At 46.4% G+C, this 23,925-nt stretch overlaps 1 protein-coding gene and 1 long non-coding RNA gene across 2 annotated transcripts in view; both read right to left on the reverse strand.

Annotated features, from left to right (window-relative positions):
* Positions 1-7,167, reverse strand: part of LOC122942509 (gastrula zinc finger protein XlCGF26.1-like) — a 32,124-nt gene extending 24,957 nt beyond the window's left edge. The window contains exon 1 of the mRNA XM_044300173.1: positions 7,049-7,167. Within this exon, the coding sequence (XP_044156108.1) occupies positions 7,049-7,133 (85 nt within the window). The 5' untranslated portion in view covers positions 7,134-7,167. The remainder of the gene's footprint in view (positions 1-7,048) is intronic.
* Positions 7,168-7,510: 343 nt separating this feature from the next.
* LOC122942523 lies at positions 7,511-16,849 on the reverse strand. Its single transcript, XR_006390572.1, has 3 exons — positions 16,734-16,849; positions 7,698-7,841; positions 7,511-7,568 (listed from the first exon to the last, which is right to left on the reverse strand). It is a non-coding gene; the product is annotated as an uncharacterized LOC122942523 (long non-coding RNA).
* Between the last annotated feature and the right edge of the window lie 7,076 nt (positions 16,850-23,925).

The following is a 23,925-nucleotide window of genomic DNA, read 5'->3' on the forward strand; positions in this document are numbered from 1 at the left end:
AGAAAAATGGAGATTGGTACTTGAATTGGAGAGGATTAATGGAAGGCCCCAGAAACAAATTATTTATGCAAGAAGAGATTGTAATAAGGAAATTTTATCCAATTAGAAGTTGTTGTCGGTGTAACTTGTGTAGATCTATTGTTATGTATAATGATGATGGAATGAGGTAATCTCTGTGTAAAACATTGAAGTCTACGTACAGTGACACACTGCAGAAAACTTGAATTAAAGTATGAATTATTCCTTTGTTCTCTGAGGTATAAAGGACTTATAACAAAGCGCTGCCTTTTACCACGGCTGTAATTCACTTCCATTTACGTCTTATGCCACCATCTGCCTAAATTTTACATTGACTTCAATGCTGTGTTGCTGATATTATCTCTGAATAAGGCCTCATTCACATGTCAGTGTTCGGTCAGCGATTTCAGTCAGAGATTTTGAGCCAAAACCAGGTGAGGCTCTAAACACAGAACAGGTACAGATCTTTCCCCTATACCTTGTTATGAACCAGCGGGTGTGAACCCACTGTGCCACGTGTCCTACCTCCTCAAGTGAGCCCCTCGTTCTTTACAGTACCCCTAATGGTGGGGATAGACTTTCCCGAGAGAAACACCAAGTCGCGACCTCTTGAGAAGGATTGGCACACGAGGCAGCTGGTCCAGACAGACCAGATTAAGGTACCAGAAGTACAGATGTAGTCAGCAGGCCAAGCCGTAACCATGAGCAACAGTGCAGGACCAAAGGATGAGGTAGAGGCGAAGTCAAACAAGCAATAGATCACAAGTGAAGTTTGGTGTGAAGTACTAGACAAAGAGCAGCGGTACCCTTAACGGGATAGGTTCAGTATCCTAAATGCAAAATAAAAGTTAGATACAGGGACCACGCTATATCTTTGGCAGTTTATATCAGTAGTTTGAATAAAGAACCAAAAACCTGGAGAACTGAGTTCATATCCTGCTGTCGGAGGTGGCAATCGCAAGGGGTAAAGGGTTGGAGGTGTTCCGGGGTAAAGGGTTGTTATATACCTGTGGACTATAGCGGCGTTTGTACCGCAGCCTCTGACGAAGCTTATTGCGAAACCCGGGTCGGGCATTTCTATACGCATGTGAAAACTGTGGAATATGTGAGTAAAATAAAACTTTATTACCTCTGATTTTTGAGGGTATTGCACCATCTTTTCTGTCCTTTTGTGAAGGCAATCTTGTATCCGGTCTGGAGTGGGCGGTCGGCGGCTCAAAGCGAGATCTGACTACAGGCTGGAGGTGAAAAACAGGTTCACTGCATGCGAAGTATAGACCTGTGATAGCAGGCTCAGTGCATGTGAAGTACGGACTTGCGATTGCCACCTCCGACAGCAGGATATGAACTCAGTTCTCCAGGTTTTTGGTTCTTCATTCAAACTACTGATATAAACTGCCAAAGATATAGCGCGGTCCCCGTATCTAACTTTTATTAAGCAATAGATCACGGCAGGCAGCACAGGTACAGGTCAGGCATTCCGGATTGGCAAAAGAAGAATCAAGGCAAGCAGGCAGGGATCAAACAGGTAGCTGTCTTGCCCTGCTCGGGCTACGTGCGGAGGTCTGCCAGATTAGCAGCACGTGTCTAGTCTTTTGTTTTGGAGTCGAGCTAGATCCGCTCAGGTGCACTGGGTGGGGTCGTTGGTTTAAATTACACCCACTCCCAGTGTTCCGTGTGGGTTATAGCTTCTGTCTGGCTCTGTGGAAGTAAGTAAGGAAGGAAGGATTGGCTGTTCCTGCTCAGAAAAGATAAGTTGGTTGTTGTTTTCTAGTTGTTTGCTTGCTGTCTAGGCTATTAGAGAGACACCTGTCCCCTCCAGGTTCTGAGGGAGCAGGCTGACTATTCCCCTTCACCATCTAAGGGAGTTTAGGGTATTTTCAGCCCAGGCACGAGGACACGTTATTCCCACCTTAAGGGTCTGAACGTGGGCTTAGCAGTATAGGGAGAGCTGGTAGGGATTTGTCAGGAGGTGACCCTGATCCCCAGCTTCTTGCCTAGATACTTGTTTATTTTTCTGTGTATCTGATATCCTGTCCGCCGTGACATTATAACCCGCCTAAACCTAGACTGCCATTTCGCAGCAGCCTTGAGAAGGAGTCCATTGAGTCATTGGTTGATCGCATGCAGGAACTAACTTGGGAGGTAGCTGACCTCCGCAATACTGTTGCACTTTGTCAGAATCTTCTGCTTCATGGCTCCGCTGGTGGGAGTCAGTCCAACCTTGAACCTAAGGTTGCTCTTCCGGATTGGTTTTCAGGGGGTGTGGATGACTTTATCCGCTTTAAAGAGTCATGCAAAATGTATTTTTGGCTGCGTCCATCTTCGTCAGGCGATGAAAGTCAGAGGGTTGGTATAATCATTTCTCTGCTTAAAGGTGTTCTCCAAGTTGGATTTGAGAGGGGCCTACAATTTGATCAGAATCAAGTAAGGGGATGAGTGGAAAACGGCCTTCAACGCGCACGAGGGTCATTTCGAGAATCTGGTTATGCCTTTTGGGTTGACGAACGCGCCAGCGGTATTTCAGCGATTCGTCAATGACATTTTCCATCATTTTGTGGGGAGGTTCATGGTAGTTTACTTGGATGACATTTTAATTTACTCTCCTGATCTAAAGACCCATCAGGATCACGTGAGACAGGTTTTGACGATCCTTCGGGAGAATAAATTATATGCCAAATTAGAGAAATGTGTGTTTTCTGTGCAGGAGCTTCTGTTTCTGCGATATCTTCTTTCTGACTCCGGTTTTCGTATGGACCCCGAAAAGGTTCGGGCGGTTCTGGAATGGGACCGACCAGAGAATCAGAAAGCTTTGATGCGGTTTTTGGGGTTTACTAATTATTATAATAAATTTATTTCAAAACTATTCTACCATTGTAAGACCTCTGACCGATATGACTAAGAAGGACGCCAACGTCTCTGTCTTGTCGGATGAGGCATTGCAGGCCTTTTTGACTATTAAGAAATGATTTACGTCTGCTTCCATTCTGGTGCAGCCCGACGTGTCTCAGCCATTCGTGGTGGAGGTTGATGCATCAGAAGTGGGAGTTGGAGCAGTGCTGTCGCAGGGTTCAACTCCTGGCAAATGGGTTCCGTTTGCTTTTTTTTCCAAGAAGCTCTCGGTCGCTGAGAGGAACTATGATGTAGGAGATAGAGAATTGCTGGCCATTAAATTGGCCTTTGAGGAATGGCGTCACTGGGAGGAATGGCGTCACTGGTTGGAGGGGGCGTCTCACCCCGTTACAGTATATACGGTAAAATGGCTCACTTTATATCGTTAGCTAGTCTGCCCAATGCCAAGACTCTTGAACAGATTTTTGTTGATAATATTGTGAAATTGCATGGCATTCCTTCGGATGTGGTTTCTGACAGGGGCACGCAGTTTGTCTCCAGGTTTTGGAGGGCGTTCTGTTCTCGGCTTGGTATTCAACTTTCATTCTCTTCGGCTTTTCATCCGCAGTCGAATGGGCAGACAGAGCGTACCAATCAAAACCTGGAGACCTACTTGAGGTGCTTTGTGGCTGAGAATCAAGAGGACTGGTCCTCATTCTTGTCCCTAGCAGAGTTTGCTTTGAATAACCGTAGGCAGGAGTCCACGGCTAAGTCGCCATTTTTTGGCGCATACGGTTTTCATCCTCAGTTTGGTACCTTTTCTGGTACTAGTTGCTCTGGGATGCCAGAGGAGGAGAGATTTTCTTCTGCCTTGTCTTCTATCTGGCGGAGGATCCAAGTGAATTTGGAGAAGATGGGTGAGAGGTATAAGCGAATGGCTGACAAGAGACGTGTGACTGGTCCAGACCTGTGTGTGGGTGATCTGGTGTGGTTGTCCACTAAAAATATTAAACTGAGAGTGCCATCTTGGAAACTGGGTCCAAGATTTATTGGACCGTACAAAATATCTGCGGTCGTCAATCCAGTAGCGTTTCGGCTGGATCTTCCGCAGACTTGGAGGATCCATGATGTGTTCCACAGGTCTTTACTAAAAAAATATGTGAGACCGGTGGAACCATCGCCATTGCCTCCTCCTCCTGTTCTGGCTGATGGAAATTTTGAGTTCGAGATCTCCAGGGTTCTTGACTATAGAGTTCTTCGGGGTTCCCTTCAGTACCTGGTACACTGGAGGGGATACGGCCCTGAGGAAAGGATGTGGGTTTCGGCGCTGGATGTCAGTGCCAGCCGACTGGTGAGGGCTTTTCACAGATCCCACCCGGATAAGGTTGGTCCAGGGTGTCCGGAGGCCACCCGTAGAAGGGGGGTACTGTTATGCCCTGCTCGGGATACGTGGTGAGGTCTGCCAGATTAGCAGCACGTGTCTAGTCTTTTGTTTTGGAGTCGAGCTAAATCCGCCTCCCTTCAGGTGCACTGGGTGGGGTCGTTGGTTTAAATTACACCCACTCCCAGTGTTCCGTGCGGGTTATAGCTTCTGTCTGGCTCTGTGGAAGTAAAGAAGGAAGGATTGGCTGTTCCTGCTCAGAAAAGATAAGTTGGTTGTTGTTTTCTAGTTGTTTGCTGTCTAGGCTGTTAGAGAGACACCTGTCCCCTCCAGGTTCTGAGGGAGCAGGATGACTCTATTCCCCTTCACCATCTAAGGGATTTTAGGGTATTTTCAGCCCAGGCATGAGGACACGTTATTCCCACCTTAAGGGTCTGAACGTGGGCATAGCAGTATAGGGAGAGCTGGTAGGGATTTGGCAGGAGGTGACCCTGATCCCCAGCCTTCTTGCCTAGATACTTGTTTGTTTATTTTTCTGTGTATCTGATATCCTGTCCGCCGTGACAGTAGCGGAGTCCAGAAACACAAGCACGGGTCATATACACAGGAAGACGAGCAGAGATATCAGCAACCTTTGCAAGACACAAGGACCTTGGAAGGGGGCTGAACCCCTTATATACAGTCAGGTCCATAAATATTGGGACATCTACCCAATTCCCAAATTTTTGGCTCTATACACCACCACAATGGATTTGAAATGAAACAAACAAGATGTGCTTTAACTGCAGACTGTCAGCTTTAATTTGAGGGTATTTACATCCAAATCAGGTGAACGGTGTAGGAATTACAACAGTTTGCATATGTGCCTCCCACTTGTTAAGTAACCAAAAGTAATGGGACAATTGGCTTCTCAGCTGTTTGATGGCCATGTGTGTGTTATTTCCTCATTATCCCAATTACAATGAGCAGATAAAAGGTCCAGAGTTCATTTCAAGTGTGATATTTGCATTTGGAATCTGTTGCTGTTAACTCTCAAGATGAGATCCAAAGAGCTGCCACTATCAGTGAAGCAAGCCATCATTAGGCAGACAAAACAAACCCATCAGAGAGATAGCAAAAACATTAGGCGTGGCCAAAACAACTGTTTGGAACATTCTTAAAAAGTAACACACCGGTGAGCTCAGCAACACCAAAAGACCCGAAAGACCATGAAAAACAACTGTGGTGGATGACCGAAGAATTCTTTCCCTGGTGAAGAAAACACGCTTCACAACAGTTGGCCAGATCAAGAACACTCTCAAGGAGGTAGGTGTATGTGTGTCAAAGTCAACAATCAAGAGAAGACTTCACCACAGTGAATACAGAGGGTTCACCACAAGATGTAAACCATTGGTGAGCCTCAAAAACTGGAAGGCCAGATTAGAGTTTGCCAAAGACATCTAAAAAAGCCTTCACAGTTCAGGAACAACATCCTATGGACAGAAGAGACCAAGATCAACTTGTACCGGAGTGATGGGAGAGTATGGAGAAGGAAAGGAACTGCTCATGATCCTAAGCATACCGCCTCATCAGTGAAGCATGGTGGTGGTAGTGTCATGGCGTGGGCATGTATGGCTGCCAATGGAACGGGTTCTCTTGTATTTATTGATGATTTGACTGCTAACAAAAGCAGCAGGATAAATTCTGAAGTGTTTTGTGAAATATTATCTGCTCATATTCAGCCAAATGCTTCAGAACTCATTGGACGGCGCTTCACAGTGCAGATGGACAATGACCCAACGCATACTGCAAAAGCAAGCAAAGAGTTTTTTAAGGGAAAGAAGTGGAATGTTATGCAATGGCCAAGTCAATCACCTGAGCTGAATCCGATTGAGCATGCATTTCACTTGCTGAAGACGAAACTGAAGGGAAAATGCCCCAAGAACAAGCAGGAACTGAAGACAGTTGCAGTAGAGGCCTGGCAGAGCATCACCAGGGATGAAGCCCAACGTCTGGTGATGTCTATGCGTTCCAGACTTCAGGCTGTAATTGACTGCAACGGATTTGCAACCAAGTATTGAAAAGCGAAAGTTTGATTTATGATTATTATTCTGTCCCATTACTTTTGGTTCCTTAACAAGTGGGAGGCACATATGCAAACTGTTGTAATTCCTGCACCGTTCACCTGATTTGGATGTAAATACCCTCAAATTAAAGCTGACAGTCTGCAGTTAAAGCACATCTTGTTTGTTTCATTTCAAATCCATTGTGGTGGTGTATAGAGCCAAAAAGTGTTACAATTGTGTTGATGTCCCAATATTTATGGACCTGACTGTATGTGCAGGAGGGCTAGGATTGGTCAGCAAGGTCATATGAGCTAACCCATAAATCACAGGAAGTGACGTGCGCTAAAGGAAGTGCTACAGACGACAAGCTGTAAGCATGCTGTGCTCAGGGCTGGAAGGAAACTGCGGAGCGGATCCCAGGACAGACAATGCCTGCAAGGACAGAGCCCAGGACTGCAGAAGTGAATGAGGAAACACCAGCAGCAGATCACTGCTGAACATGGAGCTTGCGACAATAAGCAGGGAAACATTGGCTGATAGCAGCCGCTATTACATACCTTATGTGTGTGGAGGCTCAAATCCTGGTTTTGGCTCACAATCACTGATGGAAATCACTGACGTGTGAATGAGGCTTAAACAAAAGAATCTTCTGAGGAAGAAGTTGCTTCAAAAGATTTGTGTTGCCAATAAAGTATGAAACCCATCCAGTGACTGAATTAATTGCTTACATACAGATAATGAGAGGACGTGTGTATTTAGTCATGTCTATTACCTGGTGATAGGAGAGGCCAGTGATCCTCCATCATTATATCCTTGTACAGATCTTTGTGTCCTTCTAAATACTCCCACTCCTCCATGGAGAAATAGACAGTGACATCCTGACACCTTATAGGAACCTGACAACACAATGATACAGTCATCACGTAGATCCCTTCATAGCGTTCCTACGGATGGAGTAGAGTTAACACTCCTGTTTTCTGAGATTTCTGATTTATGTTAATCTAAGCAAACACCTTCAACTGCTTTTCAATGGCTTTTGTCTCAAGATAAGAGCTGGAGTGCTAACCCTGCTACATCTGCATATAATATCCCAGCATTCCCAGCAGTGTCACCTCTCCAGTCAGCAGCTCAATCATCTTGTTGGTGAGTTCTAGGATCTTCTCTCCATTGATTTCCTCATGTATCAGGGGGTGAGGTGGAGGCCCCGCGATTGGGCTCAGGGTTCTTCCCCATCCTTCAGACACAGGGGCCTGACAGCGCTCACTAGAGGTCTTCTTCACTACTGTGTAGTCCTGGTTATGGAGAGACACAGTAATAACTATCACTCCATACATCTCCAGAGTCCCTCACCTCTCCAGTCATGTTCATCTGTTAGTAACATAGATAAGATGATGTAATGTGACATCATCAGCATCTCTCACCTCTCCAGTAAGCCGGAAGAGGATCTCTAGGGTGAGATTTATTATACTCTCCACCATCTTGTCCCTGTCCATCCTTGAAGGTTCAATCAGGAGAAGGATCTTATATAGAAGATATCCACTGAGCAGATCCTATATTGTAGGAACCTGAATGGAAAGAATATTAGACAATGGAAAATCCTACAAAATCCCAAATAAAATACAATAACTGGAGATAAGAGGAGACATGGGAGGAGCTCCGACCAATATTGTCCCTGCAGTGATGTAAACAGACTGAAGGAGACCACAGGACCCTCAGTGCTGGAGCAGTGGAGGATTCTACAGGTTCTGTGTTATCCGGGTAAATGTAAAACGCAGCAGAATATGTTGGCGATACATAAAGATTATTATTGTTATCTTGACAGATGTTGGGTTGGCAAATTTGTTTTTTGGAGCTCCTCATGGCCACACAGATGTTGCAGTTTAATAGATTTATCTTTAAAGGGTTTCTGTCAGCAGGAAAATGGTTAGTAACCTGGCTGACATTAGTGATGTACTAATGTCAGCTGAGCATAACTATATTAGTGCCATCTCACTGAGTGCCGCCGTTATTGAGAAAAAATAACTTTTATAATATGCAAATGAGCCTCTAGGAGCAGGGGGGGGCATTGCTCCTGCTCCTAGAGGCTCCGTTCTCCCACCTCTGGCCGCGCCCTGCTACACTTGATTGACAGGGCCAGGCAGAGTTGGTCTCCGCTTGCCGGCCCTGTCTCTTGTGGAAATCTCGCTCCTGCGCTGTCCTGTTCAGTATTCAGCACAGGCGCAGTAAGTGAAGGACGCTGGCCATCCCAACACCCTTAAACAAACAGCAGGTGGCGCTTAGACAGATACTGTACATTTTTCATTACATGCCAATATGAAAGTTTTCAGATCCAGGTTCTGGTTTGAAAAAAATGTAGAATAATTTTAATGGGACAACACCTGAAAAATGTACCTGAGTTATCATAGAAAAGTTTGTATAATCGCTGTGCTTCTCTGTACAATCATAACTGTGAAGGAACAGGTCTTTTTGGGGCTTCCCTAATGTCTTTTTCAGACATGTTCCCTGTTTCAGCTGCACACCTAGATGCAATTCACTAAGAAGCGGGGGGAATTTCAAGTCTGTAAAACCTGCCATCACTGTACTTTTCATTACTTCACACTATGTTTGTTTTCAACTTCGAAGCTCACAGAAAAAAATAAGGAGGAGAAAAATCACAATTACAGAAAGGTAGGGGTCTCCTACAATCTTCAAAAGCGTAGAAGCAGGTTCTCAGGATCAGGATCTCAGCTAGCTCTGACACACACCCATTTCCTGTTTGCGGTCTTGTGAGTCTATGTTACTGGGGATGGATCTTGTCTGACAACAGGCAGTGGACGGCAACTTAGGTGGAAGTGAGAACCCAGTGTCCATGATATACAGCTTTTTTCAGGTGGATGAAGGCAGACTTTAAAAAAATTAAATAATCAAATTTGTTATTTGCACCATTGTGTGAAAGTACAGCAAGTGTTTATGACTACCCTCCACCACCACTGCGTTGCACTAGGTACTGTATAAGGAACCGCTCTGCACCTTCGTGGGTTATGGCGGTCACTGATCTCAGCGTCCTTCAGCTACAAGCATACAATGTGCACCCTGCGCAGCAAACAGCGTCAAATACAGTTCTAGTCTGAACACGTCTCTAAGGATCGCTCAGAAATAACTGCAGCTGCAACTAGGGGCATGAGAAAATCGACCTTCAGATCGTAGATCCAAAGTAGATTCATTTAAAAACTTAGTTTTTAATGCTGTTTCTAGTGATGGCCTTGCGGTTCGCCCAGCGGCCGTTTCGCGGCAAACTTTGCACGTTCGCGATTCGCATGCGAACATATGGCGATGTCCGCCGGTGCCATATTCTTTTGCATTGCACCCAACTTTGACCCATGACACACACATCAGGTGGGACAGGACAGCCAATTGAGAGGCTTCAGCACATGGACACACCCCCACCATATAACAGAACCCGATCTGGCAGCCATTTTACATCCTGTGTTTTGCCAGTGTAGGGAGAGTTTGCTTTGTGGACCAGGGACAGACTGTTAGGGACACCAAACGCTAGCTAATAGGGCCACAAAAGTCCTTTTAAAGGGCTTCTGTCACCCCCCAAAAGTCATTTTTCATTTTTGGGCTAATTTAAATCCTTATAGTGTGATTATTTAATATAGAGGGCTCTTACTTTTTTCTGTTGCTTAGTTTCTTTAAAAACGGCACTTTTATAATATGTTAATTACATTGCAACCAGCAAGTAGGGCGGTTACTTGCTGGTAGCCGCCGCATCCTCCTTTAAAAAAAAAACGCCCCCTCCTCCTGTTGATTGACAGGGCCAGCGAGCGCTCTCCTCCTCCGGCTGGCCCTGTCTGCAATTCAAATCCTGCGCCTGCGCCTTACGTGTCTTCATTCGGCGCAGGCGCTCTGAGAGAAGGACGCTCGCTTCCTCAGCACTCCCTCAGTGCGCCTGCGGCGATGATGTCACCTCTTAACCTGAAAGAGAAGAAGTCATCGGCGCAGGCGCACTGAGGAAGTGCTGAGGAAGCGAGCGTCCTTCTCTCAGAGCGCCTGCGCCGAATGAAGACAGGTAAGGCGCAGGATTTGAATTGCAGACAGGGCAAGCCGGAGGAGGAGAGCGCTCGCTGGCCCTGTCAATTAACAGGAGGAGGGGGCGTTATTTTGAAAGGAGGATGCGGCGGCTACCAGCAAGTAACCGCCCTACTTGCTGGTAGCAGGGTGAACCGCAAGGCCATCACTAGAAACAGAATTAAAAACTACGTTTTTAAATGAATCGACTGCGGATATATGATCTGAAGGTCGATTTTCTCATGCCCCTAGTTGCAGCTGCAATTTTTTTTGGGGATCCTTAGAGACGTGTTCAGACTAGAACTGTATTTGACGCTGTTTGCTGCGCAAGGTGCACATTGTATGCTTGTAGCTGAAGGACACTGAGATCAGTGACCGCCATAACCCACGAAGGTGCAGAACTGTTCCTTATACACACCACCCTTTAAGGACTGGCATTGGTGTGCTATCGATAAGTGTGATATACTGAGGGGTGTGATATACTTATGATATACTATCTAACATAGAAAGTATATTATAGTGCATTTGTATTGTGCAGCAGTTGTGTGCGGTTCTGCTGCGATACCGCAGCTACAGTGAGGACAGAAGTATTTGAATACCCCTAATTTTGCAAGTTCTCCCACTTAGAAATCATGGAGGGGTCCGAAATTCACATTCACATAGGTGCATTCCCACTCAGAGACAAAATAAAATAAAAATTCAGGAAATCACATTGTATGATTTTTTTTAAACAATGTATTTGTCTTGCACTGCTGAACATAAGCATTTGAACACCTGAGAAAATCAGTGTTAATATTTGGCACAGAAGCCTTTGTTTGCAGTTACAGAGGTCAAACGTTTCCTGTAGTTATTGACCAGGTTTGCACACACTACAACAGGGATTTTGACCCACTCCTCCACACAGATCTCCTCTAGATCTGTCAGGTTTCGGGGCTGTCGCTGAGCAACACAGAGTTTCAGCTCCCTCCAAAGATGTTCTATTGGATTTAGGTCTGGAGACTGGCTAGGCAACTCCATAACCTTCATATGCTTCTTACGGAGCCACTCCTTGGTTATCCTGGCTGTGTGCTTCAGGTCGTTGTTATATTTGACCCATCTTCAATGCTCTGACTGAGGGAAGGAGGTTGTTGCTTAAAATCTCACAATAAATGGCCCCATTCATCCTTTCCTTAATACAGTGCAGTCGTCCTGTCCCCTTCGCAGAAAAGCCCCCCCAAAGCATGATGTTACCACCCCCATGCTTCACAGTAGGGATGGTGTTCTTGGGATGCAACTCATCCTTCTTTTTCCTCCAAACACGACGAGTGAAGTTCAGACCAAAAAGTTCTACTTTGGTCTCATCTGACCACATGACTTTCTCCCATGCCTCCTCTGGATCATCCAGATGGTCATTGGTAAGCTTCAGTCGGGCCTGGATATGTCATGACTTGAGCAGGGGAACCTTCCGTGCAATATATGATTTGAAACCATGACGGCGCAGTGTTCTACCAACAGTGACCTTTGAAACTGTGGTCCCAGCTCTCTTCATGTCATTGACCAGCTCCTCCCTTGAAGTTCTGGCTGATTCCTCACCTTTCTTATCATCGATGTGAAATCTTGCATGGACCCCCAGTCTGAGGGAGATTGACAGTCGTCTTTAGCCTCTTCCATTTTCTAACAGTTGATTTATTTTCACCAAGCTGTTTGTCAATTGCCCCGTAGCCCTTTCCAGCCTTGTGGACGTCCACAATTTTGTCTCTGGTGTCTTTTGACAGCTCTTTGGTCTTGCCCATGGCTATTTCTCAGGTGTTCAAATACAAACCGGATTCCCAAAAAGTTGGGACACTGCTGAAAATAGTGTTGCCATCTGCAGCCTGTGCTGTCAAAGCATACGTAGTGGTAAGCCCAACACTCATGTATGGTTGACCGACTTAAGAAGGCACCTGGCCTCCCATCACCGACCCCAGTGGGAGCAACGCCACACTCGCAACGCTCCACATCCTGCCTCTTCTCATTTGACCTCCACTCCACCTTCCACTGTGCCGTCATCTCGTTCATCTGGCAGAAGGCAGGCTTCCGTGGCCCAAATGTTTGAGCGTAAAAAGATAATGACGCCGGATAACCCTCTTGCCCAATGGCTGACCGCTGGCTTGTCAGAACTGCTAGCCCGCCGACTACTGCCATATAAACTGGTGGACTCAGAGGCCTATGGAAAATTTGTGCCCACTGGCACACCGCAATGGAAGATCCCCGGAAGGAAATATTTCGAGATATGCTGCATTCTGCTGTTGTAGGTGCTGGCAGAGGAATTTCCACCCACAGCGAAACAGGTGCGGGAATCAATGCCTAATTTTTGGGGCCTCTGCTCCAGTGGCCTAGAGTAAAAATTTTATCCAGTGAACGCCGAATGTACCTCCAGCCACATAATCGCAAGTTCTTTTTTGTTAAGTGAATGCCTAATTTTTTGGGCCTGTACTCCCATGGCCTAAAAAAAAAAAAAAAAATAATTCTAGGCTCCAATTATTGAGAGTTTCCCTTTAAGACGCATAAAAAGGGCCCCCGATTAAAATACATATTTTTTGTGGGAATTTTTCCCGTCGATCCCCCTCTGGTATGTCACTGTCCATGTTGTGGGACTATTTGTGCACTTCTAGTAAGTATTTAGTGGCTGCAAATATGACCTGAAGGTTTTTCAGGTTCGCTTGCCAATAAAGTGAATGAGGCCCACCGTGAACGCGCGGTTTGCAAACATTTGATTGCGAATGCGCATTCGCAAATAGTCCCGGCCGATGTTCGTCCATCACTAGCTGTTTATGTACAGCATTAAAATGTATTGGCTCCGCATGGGCAAAATTATTATCAGCCGAAGTCGCACAAAACTTTGATGAATTACTTCGGTATTCCTATCTGCATCTTTAAAAACATAAAAAGAATCCGAAGTCGGGTTTGGTACTGGTTGGTACCTCGGTATCGAAAAAGACTTCTGATTCCTATTTGAAAATGTTTTTAAAGACACAGTAATTCACCAAAGTCTTGCGCGACTTCTACCGAAACTACTTTTTCCTACATGAAGCCAATACATTTTAATGTTTAAAGTTTTTAAACGAACGCCTAGTTGGAACAGAAACTGCACAATAAAATCCCACCACTTTATCAGCGCTCCAAAAATACGTGTTATATCCGTATAAACCCACGTATCTAAAGAAATGTATCTATAACATGATGGGCAGTGCACCTACCGTCACATGGTGCACCCTGCTGGATACTGCCGCCTGCTCCCGCTCAGTATAATGGGGTCCGGCAGAGATCCGGCCTCTACACAACTAATACCGCTGCACGCAGAATATTCTGTCCGGTCGATCCCTGGCATTCTCTGGTGTGAACGTGGCCTTACCCGATGCCCTGCCCTGCACTCTGCAGTACCTCCGCCGCACTGCGCAGCCGATGGAAAAAAGACTCCACAGACAGAGATGGAATATGAACCCTTTAAGCCTTCATTGATGTACAGATTAATCATGGCTGACAGTGCTGAGATCATGGCTGTTACACACAGCCAGCGATGTCAGCTAACCGACCTGGGACCAATGAGGTCTTCTGGACACGTCTTCTATATAACGCCCCCTCCTCCAGTCCACGTCTCTGAGATCTCCTGGATATGTCTTCTATATAACGCCCCTTGCTCCAGTCCACGTCTCTGAGATATCCTGGATATGTCTTCTATATAACGTCCCCTGCTCCAGTCCACGTCTCTAAGATCTCCTGGATATGTCTTCTATATAGCGCCCCCTGCTCCAGTCCACGTGTCTGAGATCTCCTGGATATGTCTTCTATATAACGCCCCCTGCTCCAGTCCACGTCTCTGAGGTCTCCTGGATATGTCTTCTATATAACGCCCCCTCCTCCAGTCCACGTCTCTGAGATCTCCTGGATATGTCTTCTATATAACGCCCCCTCCTCCAGTCCACGTCCCTGAGATCTCTTGGATATGTCTTCTATATAACGCCCCCTCCTCCAGTCCACGTCTCTGAGATCTCCTGGATATGTCTTCTATATAACGCCCCCTGCTCCAGTCCACATCTAAGATATCTCCTGGATATGTCTTCTATATAACGCCCCCTCCTCCAGTCCACGTCGCTGAAATCTCCTGGATATGTCCTCTATATAACGCCCCCTGCTCCAGTCCACGTCTCTGAGATCTCCTGGATATGTCTTCTATATAACACCCCCTCCTCCAGTCCATGTCTCTGAGATCTCCTGGATATGTCTTCTATATAATGCCTCCTCCTCCAGTCCACGTCTCTGAGATCTTCTGGACACGTCTTCTATATAACGCCCCCTCCTCCAGTCCATGTCTCTGAGATCTCCTGGATATGTCTTCTATATAACGCCCCCTGCTCCAGTCCAAATCTCTGAGATCTCCTGGATATGTCTTCTATATAACGTCCCCTCCTCCAGTCCAGGTCTCTGAGATCTCCTGGATAAGTCTTCTATATAACGCCCCACTGCTCCAGTCCACGTCTCTGAGATCTCCTGGATATGTCTTCTATAAAACACCACCTGCTCCAGTCCACGTCTCTGAGATCTCCTGGATATGTCTTCTATATAACGCCCCCTCCTCCAGTCCAAGTCTCTGAGATCTCCTGGATATGTCTTCTATATAACGCCCCCTGCTCCAGTCCACGTCTCTGAGATCTCCTGGATATGTCTTCTATATAACGTCACCTGCTCCAGTCCACATCTCTGAGATCTCCTGGATATGTCTTCTATATAACGCCCCCTCCTCCAGTCCACATCTCTGAGATCTCCTGGATATGTCTTCTATATAACGGCCCCTCCTCCAGTCCACGTCTCTGAGATCTCCTGGATATGTCTTCTATATAACGCCCCCTCCTCCAGTCCACGTCTCTGAGATCTCCTGGATATGTCTTCTATGTAACGCCCCCTCCTCCAGTCCATGTCTCTGAGATCTCCTGGATATGTCTTCTATATAACGCCCCCTGCTCCAGTCCAAATCTCTGAGATCTCCTGGATATGTCTTCTATATAACACCCCCTCCTCCAGTCCACGTCTATGAGATCTCCTGGATATTTCTTCTATATAACACCCCCTCCTCCAGTCCACATCTCTGAGATCTCCTGGATATGTCTTCTATATAACGGCCCCTCCTCCAGTCCACGTCTCTGAGATCTCCTGGATGTCTTCTATATAACGCCCCCTCCTCCAGTCCACGTCTCTGAGATCTCCTGGATATGTCTTCTATATAACGCCCCCTCCTCCAGTCCACATCTCTGAGATCTCCTGGATATATCTTCTATATAACGCCCCCTGCTCCAGTCCACGTCTCTGAGATCTCCTGGATATGTCTACTATATAACGCCCCCTCCTCCAGTCCACGTCTCTGAGATCTCCTGGATATGTCTTCTATATAACGCTCCCTGCTCCAGTCCACATCTCTGAGATCTCCTGGATATGTCTTCTATATAACGCCCCCTCCTCCAGTCCACGTCTCTGAGATCTCCTGGATATGTCTTCTATATAATGCCCCCTCCTCCAGTCCACGTCTTTGAGATCTCCTGGATATGTCTTCTATATAACGCCCCCTGCTCCAGTCCACATCTAAGATATCTCCTGGATATGTCTTCTATATAATGCCCCTACTCCAGTCCAAGTCTCTGAGATGTCCTGGATATGTCTTCTATATAACGCCCCCTCCTCCAGTCCACATCGCTGAGATCTCCTGGATATGTCTTCTATATAACGCCCCCTCCTCCAGTCCACGTCGCTGAGATCTCCTGGATATGTCTTCTATATAACGCCCCCTCCTCCAGTCCACGTCTCTGAGATCTCCTGGATATGTCTTCTATATAACGCCCCCTGCTCCAGTCCACGTCTCTGAGATCTCCTGGATATGTCTTCTATATAACTCCCCCTGCTCCAGTCCACATCTCTGAGATCTCCTGGATATGTCTTCTATATAACGCCCCCTGCTCCAGTCCACGTCTCTGAGATCTCCTGGATATGTCTTCTATATAACGCCCCCTCCTCCAATCCACATCTCTGAGATCTCCTGGATATGTCTTCTATATAACGCCCCCTACTCCAGTCCACGTCTCTGAGATCTCCTGGATATGTCTTCTATATAACGCCCCCTACTCCAGTCCACGTCTCTGAGATCTCCTGGATATGTCTTCTATATAACGCCCCCTGCTCCAGGCTTATGTTGTACCTGAAGGAGGGGAAGGCCGGTCCGCGAAACGCGTTATACGTTAGAAGTGAACTCTTGTCAATTGTTTCCTATTTTAATATCTTTAAGCTGGTGTCCTGCCCCAGAAGCCTGCGCGCTTACTTCATTTATGTTCTCAGGAATCTGTTGATTACCAGCAGACAGATCTACGGATCCTTGTGGATGTGATGAGTGTTCCACTTACCTGGGGGCAGGCGTGTCCTCCTCTGACAACCCTTCACTATGGAGCCTCCTGGGCTGTAATTTTACCACCATGTACAGGAGTCGGGCTCCAGGCTGTGCTGCGGGAGAAGGTACAGGACCTGTGATGTCATAACAATGTGATCGTGTGTGGGAGGAGTCAGGCTGTGCTGCAGGAGAAGGTACAGGACCTGTGTGATGTCATAACCATGTGATCGTGTGTGGGAGGAGTCAGGCTCCAGGCTGTTCTGCAGGAGAAGGTACAGGACCTGTGATGATGTCATAACCATGTGATCATGTGTGGGAGGAGTCAGGCTGTGCTGCAGAAGAAGTTACAGGACCTGTGTGATGTCATAACCATGTGATCAGGTGTGGGAGGAGTCAGGCTCCCGGCTGTGCAGTAGGAGAAGGTACAGGACCTGTGATGATGTCATGACCATGTGATCGTGTGGGAGGAGTCAAGCGACAGGCTTTGCTGCAGGAGGAGGCAAAGGACCTGTGATGATGTCATACCCATGTGATCGTGTGTAGGAGGAGTTATGCAGATCACATGACCAGGCTTAACCGCTCCCTATACACAGGTCTCTGCTGCACTGCTTGTATCTCCAGTCTGTATGTAGCAGAGCTGTAAGCCTGTAACGTTTATGTAGTTGAGCTGTATGTGTATACAACCGAGCTGTTTATGTGTAATATGCCTCTGAAGACTTGTATCAGTGTGTGCAGCAGAGCTGTGTATGTGTAATGTTCAGTTACTACAGCTGAGTCTCTGTCATGTCCATGTAGCAGAGCTGTGTATGTGTAATGTTCAGTTACTACAGCTGAGTCTCTGTCATGTCCATGTAGCAGAGCTGTGTATGTGTAATGTTCTGTTACTACAGCTGAGTCTCTGTCATGTCCATGTAGCAGAGCTGTGTATGTGTAATGTTCAATTACTACAGCTGAGTCTCTGTCATGTCCATGTAGCAGAGCTGTGTATGTGTAATGTTCAGTTACTACAGCGGAGTCTTTGTCATGTCCATGTAGCAGAGCTGTGTATGTGTAATGTTCAGTTACTACAGCGGAGTCTCTGTCATGTCCATGTAGCAGAGCTGTGTATGTGTAATGTACAGTTACTACAGCTGAGTCTCTGTCATGTCCATGTAGTAGAGCTGTGTATGTGTAATGTGCAGTTACTACAGCATAGTCTCTGTCATGTCCATGTAGCAGTGCTGTGTATGTGTAATGTTCAGTTACTGCAGCTGAGTCTCTGTCATGTCCATGTAGCAGAGCTGTGTATGTGTAATGTTCAGTTACTACAGCGGAGTCTTTGTCATGTCCATGTAGCAGAGCTGTGTATGTGTAATGTTCAGTTACTACAGCTGAGTCTCTGTCATGTCCATGTAGCAGAGCTGTGTATGTGTAATGTTCAGTTACTACAGCGGAGTCTCTGTCATGTCCATGTAGCAGAGCTGTGTATGTGTAATGCTCAGTTACTACAGCTGAGTCTCTGTCATGTCCATGTAGCAGAGCTGTGTATGTGTAATGTTCAGTTACTACAGCGGAGTCTCTGTCATGTCCATGTAGCAGAGCTGTGTATGTGTGATGTTCAGTTACTACAGCGGAGTCTCTGTCATGTCCATGTAGCAGAGCTGTGTATGTGTAATGTTCAGTTACTACAGCTGAGTCTCTGTCATGTCCATGTAGCAGAGCTGTGTATGTGTAATGTTCAGTTACTACAGCGGAGTCTTTGTCATGTCCATGTAGTAGAGCTGTGTATGTGTAGTGTTCAGTTACTACAGCTGAGTCTCTGTCATGTCCATGTAGCAGAGCTGTGTATGTGTAATGTTCAGTTACTACAGCTGAGTCTCTGTCATGTCCATGTAGCAGAGCTGTGTATGTGTAATGTGCAGTTACTACAGCGGAGTCTCTGTCATGTCCATGTAGCAGAGCTGTGTATGTGTAATGTTCAGTTACTACAGCTGAGTCTCTGTCATGCCCATGTACTAGAGCTGTGTATGTGTAATGTTCAGTTACTACAGCGGAGTCTCTGTCATGTCCATGTAGCAGAGCTGTGTATGTGTGATGTTCAGTTACTACAGCGGAGTCTCTGTCATGTCCATGTAGCAGAGCTGTGTATGTGTAATGTTCAGTTACTACAGCTGAGTCTCTGTCATGTCCATGTAGCAGAGCTGTGTATGTGTAATGTTCAGTTACTACAGCGGAGTCTTTGTCATGTCCATGTAGTAGAGCTGTGTATGTGTAATGTTCAGTTACTACAGAAGAGTCTTTGTCATGTCCATGTTGCAGAGCTGTGTATGTGTAATGTTCAGTTACTACAGCAGAGTCTCTGTCATGTCCATGTAGCAGAGCTGTGTATGTGTGATGTTCAGTTACTACAGCTGAGTCTCTGTCATGTCCATGTAGCAGAGCTGTGTATGTGTAATGTTCAGTTACTACAGCTGAGTCTCTGTCATGTCCATGTAGCAGAGCTGTGTATGTGTAATGTTCAGTTACTACAGCTGAGTCTCTGTCATGTCCATGTAGCAGAGCTGTGTATGTGTAATGTTCAGTTACTACAGCTGAGTCTCTGTCATGTCCATGTAGCAGAGCTGTGTATGTGTAATGTTCAGTTACTACAGCGGAGTCTCTGTCATGTCCATGTAGCAGAGCTGTGTATGTGTAGTGTTCAGTTACTACAGCTGAGTCTCTGTCATGTCCATGTAGCAGAGCTGTGTATGTGTAATGTTCAGTTACTACAGCTGAGTCTCTGTCATGTCCATGTAGCAGAGCTGTGTATGTGTAATGTGCAGTTACTACAGCGGAGTCTCTGTCATGTCCATGTAGCAGAGCTGTGTATGTGTAATGTGCAGTTACTACAGCGGAGTCTCTGTCATGTCCATGTAGCAGAGCCGGCGATGTAATCTGCTGGTATCGGGGCTCTGTCTGTGCTCAGGAGATGTTTAGTGGTAACTCTGTCCCTTTCCTCCATATCAGTTATTAGAAATGATGTCAGCGATACCTTATGTCGGGGCAGATGTAGGATTTCCGCTGTGGGGGAAATGTTGTTGTTATTTTTTAGTTTTAGCAAAGGATTTTCTTTGTAGTTGATTTGAGCTTCTCTGCTGCTCCAATGGGGGAACATGGGCCCCGTTCTCATGATTGGCAGGGGCCCCCAGCGATCCGATCCCTACAATTCCTGGGACAGCCCCGCCCACTTTAATAGCCCCGCCCGCTTTAATAGCCCCGCCTTGCGTCATTGGCCGAATTTCAAAGATGAGATTTTAGTCGACGGAGATGAGAAAAAACAGAGAAAAAAAACACTTGAGATTCGTTTTGGGTCTGATTCACTCAATTTTTGAAAAAGTTTGGCTCGGACACGATTCAGGCCAAACCGACGTTGCTCCACTTGCCCTAAAAGCTGGTATTTGCCCCCTCCAGCCTCCTAGGAGTCATCACTTTTAGGAAAACCTGTTCTCTCATTTATTTGTTATGATTTTCCTTCCCCCCACAAGCTCCGGACCCCAATGACGGCAATAGTAACTGATGTCTGACCCCGACATACATAGCGGTGGGGAAAGGCGCTATCATACAGCGCGTGTAATACCGCACCGCCCCGGTTACCTGTTCTGCTTCCAATAATTGCCCCTTATCGGAGGCAGAAGACGATTAAACACACGGTGTTATGGGGTAGAAAATATTACCAAGGGGCTTGGGTGACCAAGTGTCCAAAAATGATGCCTTGACCGGGTCGGAATGCCCGCCTGTACGAAAAACCACAGGAGAAGAAGGGGCTTGTTGTGAACGAGCCTAAAAAACATCTCCCTTCTAATTGGGAGCAGCAGCAGCAGCAGCGGTGCGGATGTGGGAAGGGGACGGGACTGATAAAGTGGCAGCAGCAGGAGCGGTACAGCACGGGACATACAGGGCTGTCTATGGGTAGTAGTAGTGGGGATAGTGGGGGTAGTAGTGGTGATAGTGGCAGCAGCAGGAGCGGTACAGCGTGGGACATACAGGGCTGTCTATGGGTGGTAGTAGTGGTGATAGTGGGGGTAGTAGTGGTGATAGTGGCAGCAGCAGGAGCGGTACAGCGTGGGACATACAGGGCTGTCTATGGGTGGTAGTAGTGGTGATAGTGGGGGTAGTAGTGGTGATAGTGGCAGCAGCAGGAGCGGTACAGCGTGGGACATACAGGGCTGTCTATGGGTGGTAGTAGTGGTGATAGTGGGGGTAGTAGTGGTGATAGTGGCAGGAGCGGTACAGCGTGGGACATACAGGGCTGTCTATGGGTGGTAGTAGTGGTGATAGTGGGGGTAGTAGTGGTGGCAGATGATTTGTGATAATAGTGGTGGTAGTAGTAGTGGTGGGGGTAGTAGTGATAGTGGTGGCAGATGCTTTGTGATAATGGTGGTAGTAGTAGTAGTGCTGGGGGTAGTAGTGATAGTGGTGGCTGATGCTTTGTGATAATGGTGGTAGTAGTAGTGCTGGGGGTAGTAGTGATAGTGGCAGCAGATGCTTTGTGTTACTGGTGGTGACAGTAGGAGAGTACCAGTGAGGAGCAGCAGCTGAGGCAGATGAAGCAGCAGCCATACGGTACATGTTGGCAGAAAGGCCGCAGCATAATGGAGGCAGCAGCAGCCTTACGGGAGATGACGGTCAGCAGTAGAGATGAGAAAATCGAAGCTGACGAAGATTTAATTCGCAACGAATCGAAATTTCCCCCCGCTTCGTGGTAACAAATACTTGGGCAACAATAGGGCAAGGAACTCTAAGATGGAGGGATGACCCATAATGCCATGCATGCAGCCAATCTTCAGCCAGCCAGTCCTGCTATGTCGCAGCCCTATAGATACGGCGGCCATCTTTGATTCTGGCATTCACCAGTGCACTTAGTGCAGGAAGAGACATGTCTGCAGGCGCTAGGGACGTCATTGTGAGAAAAAGCGATTTCCAAGTGCAGGGAAACATTATTTGGGGATCCATATAGCCATTACACAGCTCTGGCATTCCAGCAATCAGTTATTGGGGTGCAAGTGCTGTGTGGAAAAGCCTTTAGTGGCTTATAGCTGTGGGAAAAGATAAATGTATACGCCGGTCACTTTTGCTGTTATTTGTGCTAAAAGTGGCATATTTCAGTCCAAAAAGAGAAATATATTTGGGGCTTTTAGGGGTGTTTTAATTTGCTTTTAATTTATTTAGTTCAGCTACAAGTATGTCAGGCAGAGAAGTGCCAGGCCATGCACAGGGGAGGGGCAGAGGCCTAAATGTTTCTGGCGCTGGCACAGGTCGCAGCAGAGTAAGGGGCCGTGGCAGCAGGAGTCGCAGCCAGAGGCCTGAGCTCTCGGCGTCATCTAGCGGCCGAGTCCTGACCAGCAACCCAGCAGTTCTTGATTGGTTAACTCTGTCATCCAGTTCATCCCAAGTGACATCAGACACCTCCAGACAACAGTCAGTGGGTTCGGTGGCGCTCACCTGTCCTCAACCTGCCTCTGTTCCTTGCTGTTCCCTCAGCCAGAGAAGTCATGTATGCTGTGGGCTCAGCTCCACTATACAGCGAGGACAAACTACTAGAGGACAGTCAGCAGCTACTGCCCAGCCTTTCCAAGTGGTCGACTCTGCATTGTGGTGGACTCTGCACCTTTCAGAGAACTTATGGCTTGTGGCGAGGCGAGGTGGAGAGTTCCAAGCCTGTAGTGACTTATTTCAGTACCCAAAAAAAGTATTAAGCGTTCAGAGCTGCGGTTATATGCAGTAAAATCTTTATTGACCTACAGTACAGACCAAAAGTTTGGACACACCTTCTCATTCAAAGAGTTTTCTTTATTTTCATGACTATGAAAATTGTAGATTTACACTGAAGGCATCAAAACGATGAATTAACACATGTGGAATTATATACATAACAAAAAAGTTTGAAACAACTGAAAATATGTCATATTCTAGGTTCTTCAAAGTAGCCACCTTTTGCTTTGATTACTGCTTTGCACACTCTTGGCATTCTCTTGATGAGCTTCAAGAGGTAGTCACCTGAAATGGTTTTCACTTCACAGGTGTGCCCTGTCAGGTTTAATAAGTGGGATTTCTTGCCTTATAAATGGGGTTGGGACCATCAGTTGCGTTGTGGAGAAGTCAGGTGGATACACAGCTGATAGTCCTACTGAATAGACTGTTAGAATTTGTATTATGGCAAGAAAAAAGCAGCTAAGTAAAGAAAAATGAGTGGCCATCATCACTTTAAGAAATCAAGGTCAGTCAGTCCGAAAATTTTTGAAAACTTTGAAAGTAAGGGCTATTTGACCATGAAGGAGAGTGATGGGGTGCTGCGCCAGATGACCTGGCCTCCACAGTCACTGGACCTGAACCCAATCGAGATGGTTTGGAGTGAGCTGGACCGCAGAGTGAAGGCAAAAGGGCCAACAAGTGCTAAGCATCTCTGGGAACTCCTTCAAGACTGTTGGAAGACTATTTCAGGGGACTACCTCTTGAAGCTCATCAAGAGAATGCCAAGAGTGTGCAAAGCAGTAATCAAAGCAAAAGGTGGCTACTTTGAAGAACCTAGAATATGACATATTTTCAGTTGTTTCACACTTTTTTGTTATGTATATAATTCCACATGTGTTAATTTATAGTTTTGATGCCTTCATAGTCATGAAAATAAAGAAAACTCTTTGAATGAAAAGGTGTGTCCAAACTTTTGGTCTGTACTGTATTTCAGTGGAGAAAATATATTTTAATAAGCTTTCAGCGCTGCGGTTATATACGGTAAATTCTTTATTGACGTATCTTGATGAACTTTGCGACTCTTCTGGGCTCAAAGCTATTTTGAAGGTTTGTCTTCTCATTCTCTGTAGCTACTAGCGGCCTATTCATGCAAGGCAGGTTCACCCTGAAGTATCTGGATCGATAAGCAGCCGATAACGCACTTCCATCAATCTTGACAGGATTCGTCTCCAGGTGTAGATAATTTTTTGGGGGGAATACTTTCTCCATCGCAACCACGTGGTCAAATAAACTGAAGACTGGAGGATTCTCTCCTGTCTTAGGCAACACTTAATTTTGATTAAAATTATAAGTAAACTTAAATTCGCCAATATATTACCCCAATCTTCGAGGGAAATTCACGGACAACTGCGAACTACACACTCTGTCATTGTGCCACTCTGTGGCCTCCTCATACCGCTGCCAACTCCATACGCTGTCATTGTAACAGTCCTACAGGC

Source organism: Bufo gargarizans, chromosome 6 (genome assembly GCF_014858855.1).
Source record: "Bufo gargarizans isolate SCDJY-AF-19 chromosome 6, ASM1485885v1, whole genome shotgun sequence".
NCBI lineage: Eukaryota > Metazoa > Chordata > Amphibia > Anura > Bufonidae > Bufo > Bufo gargarizans.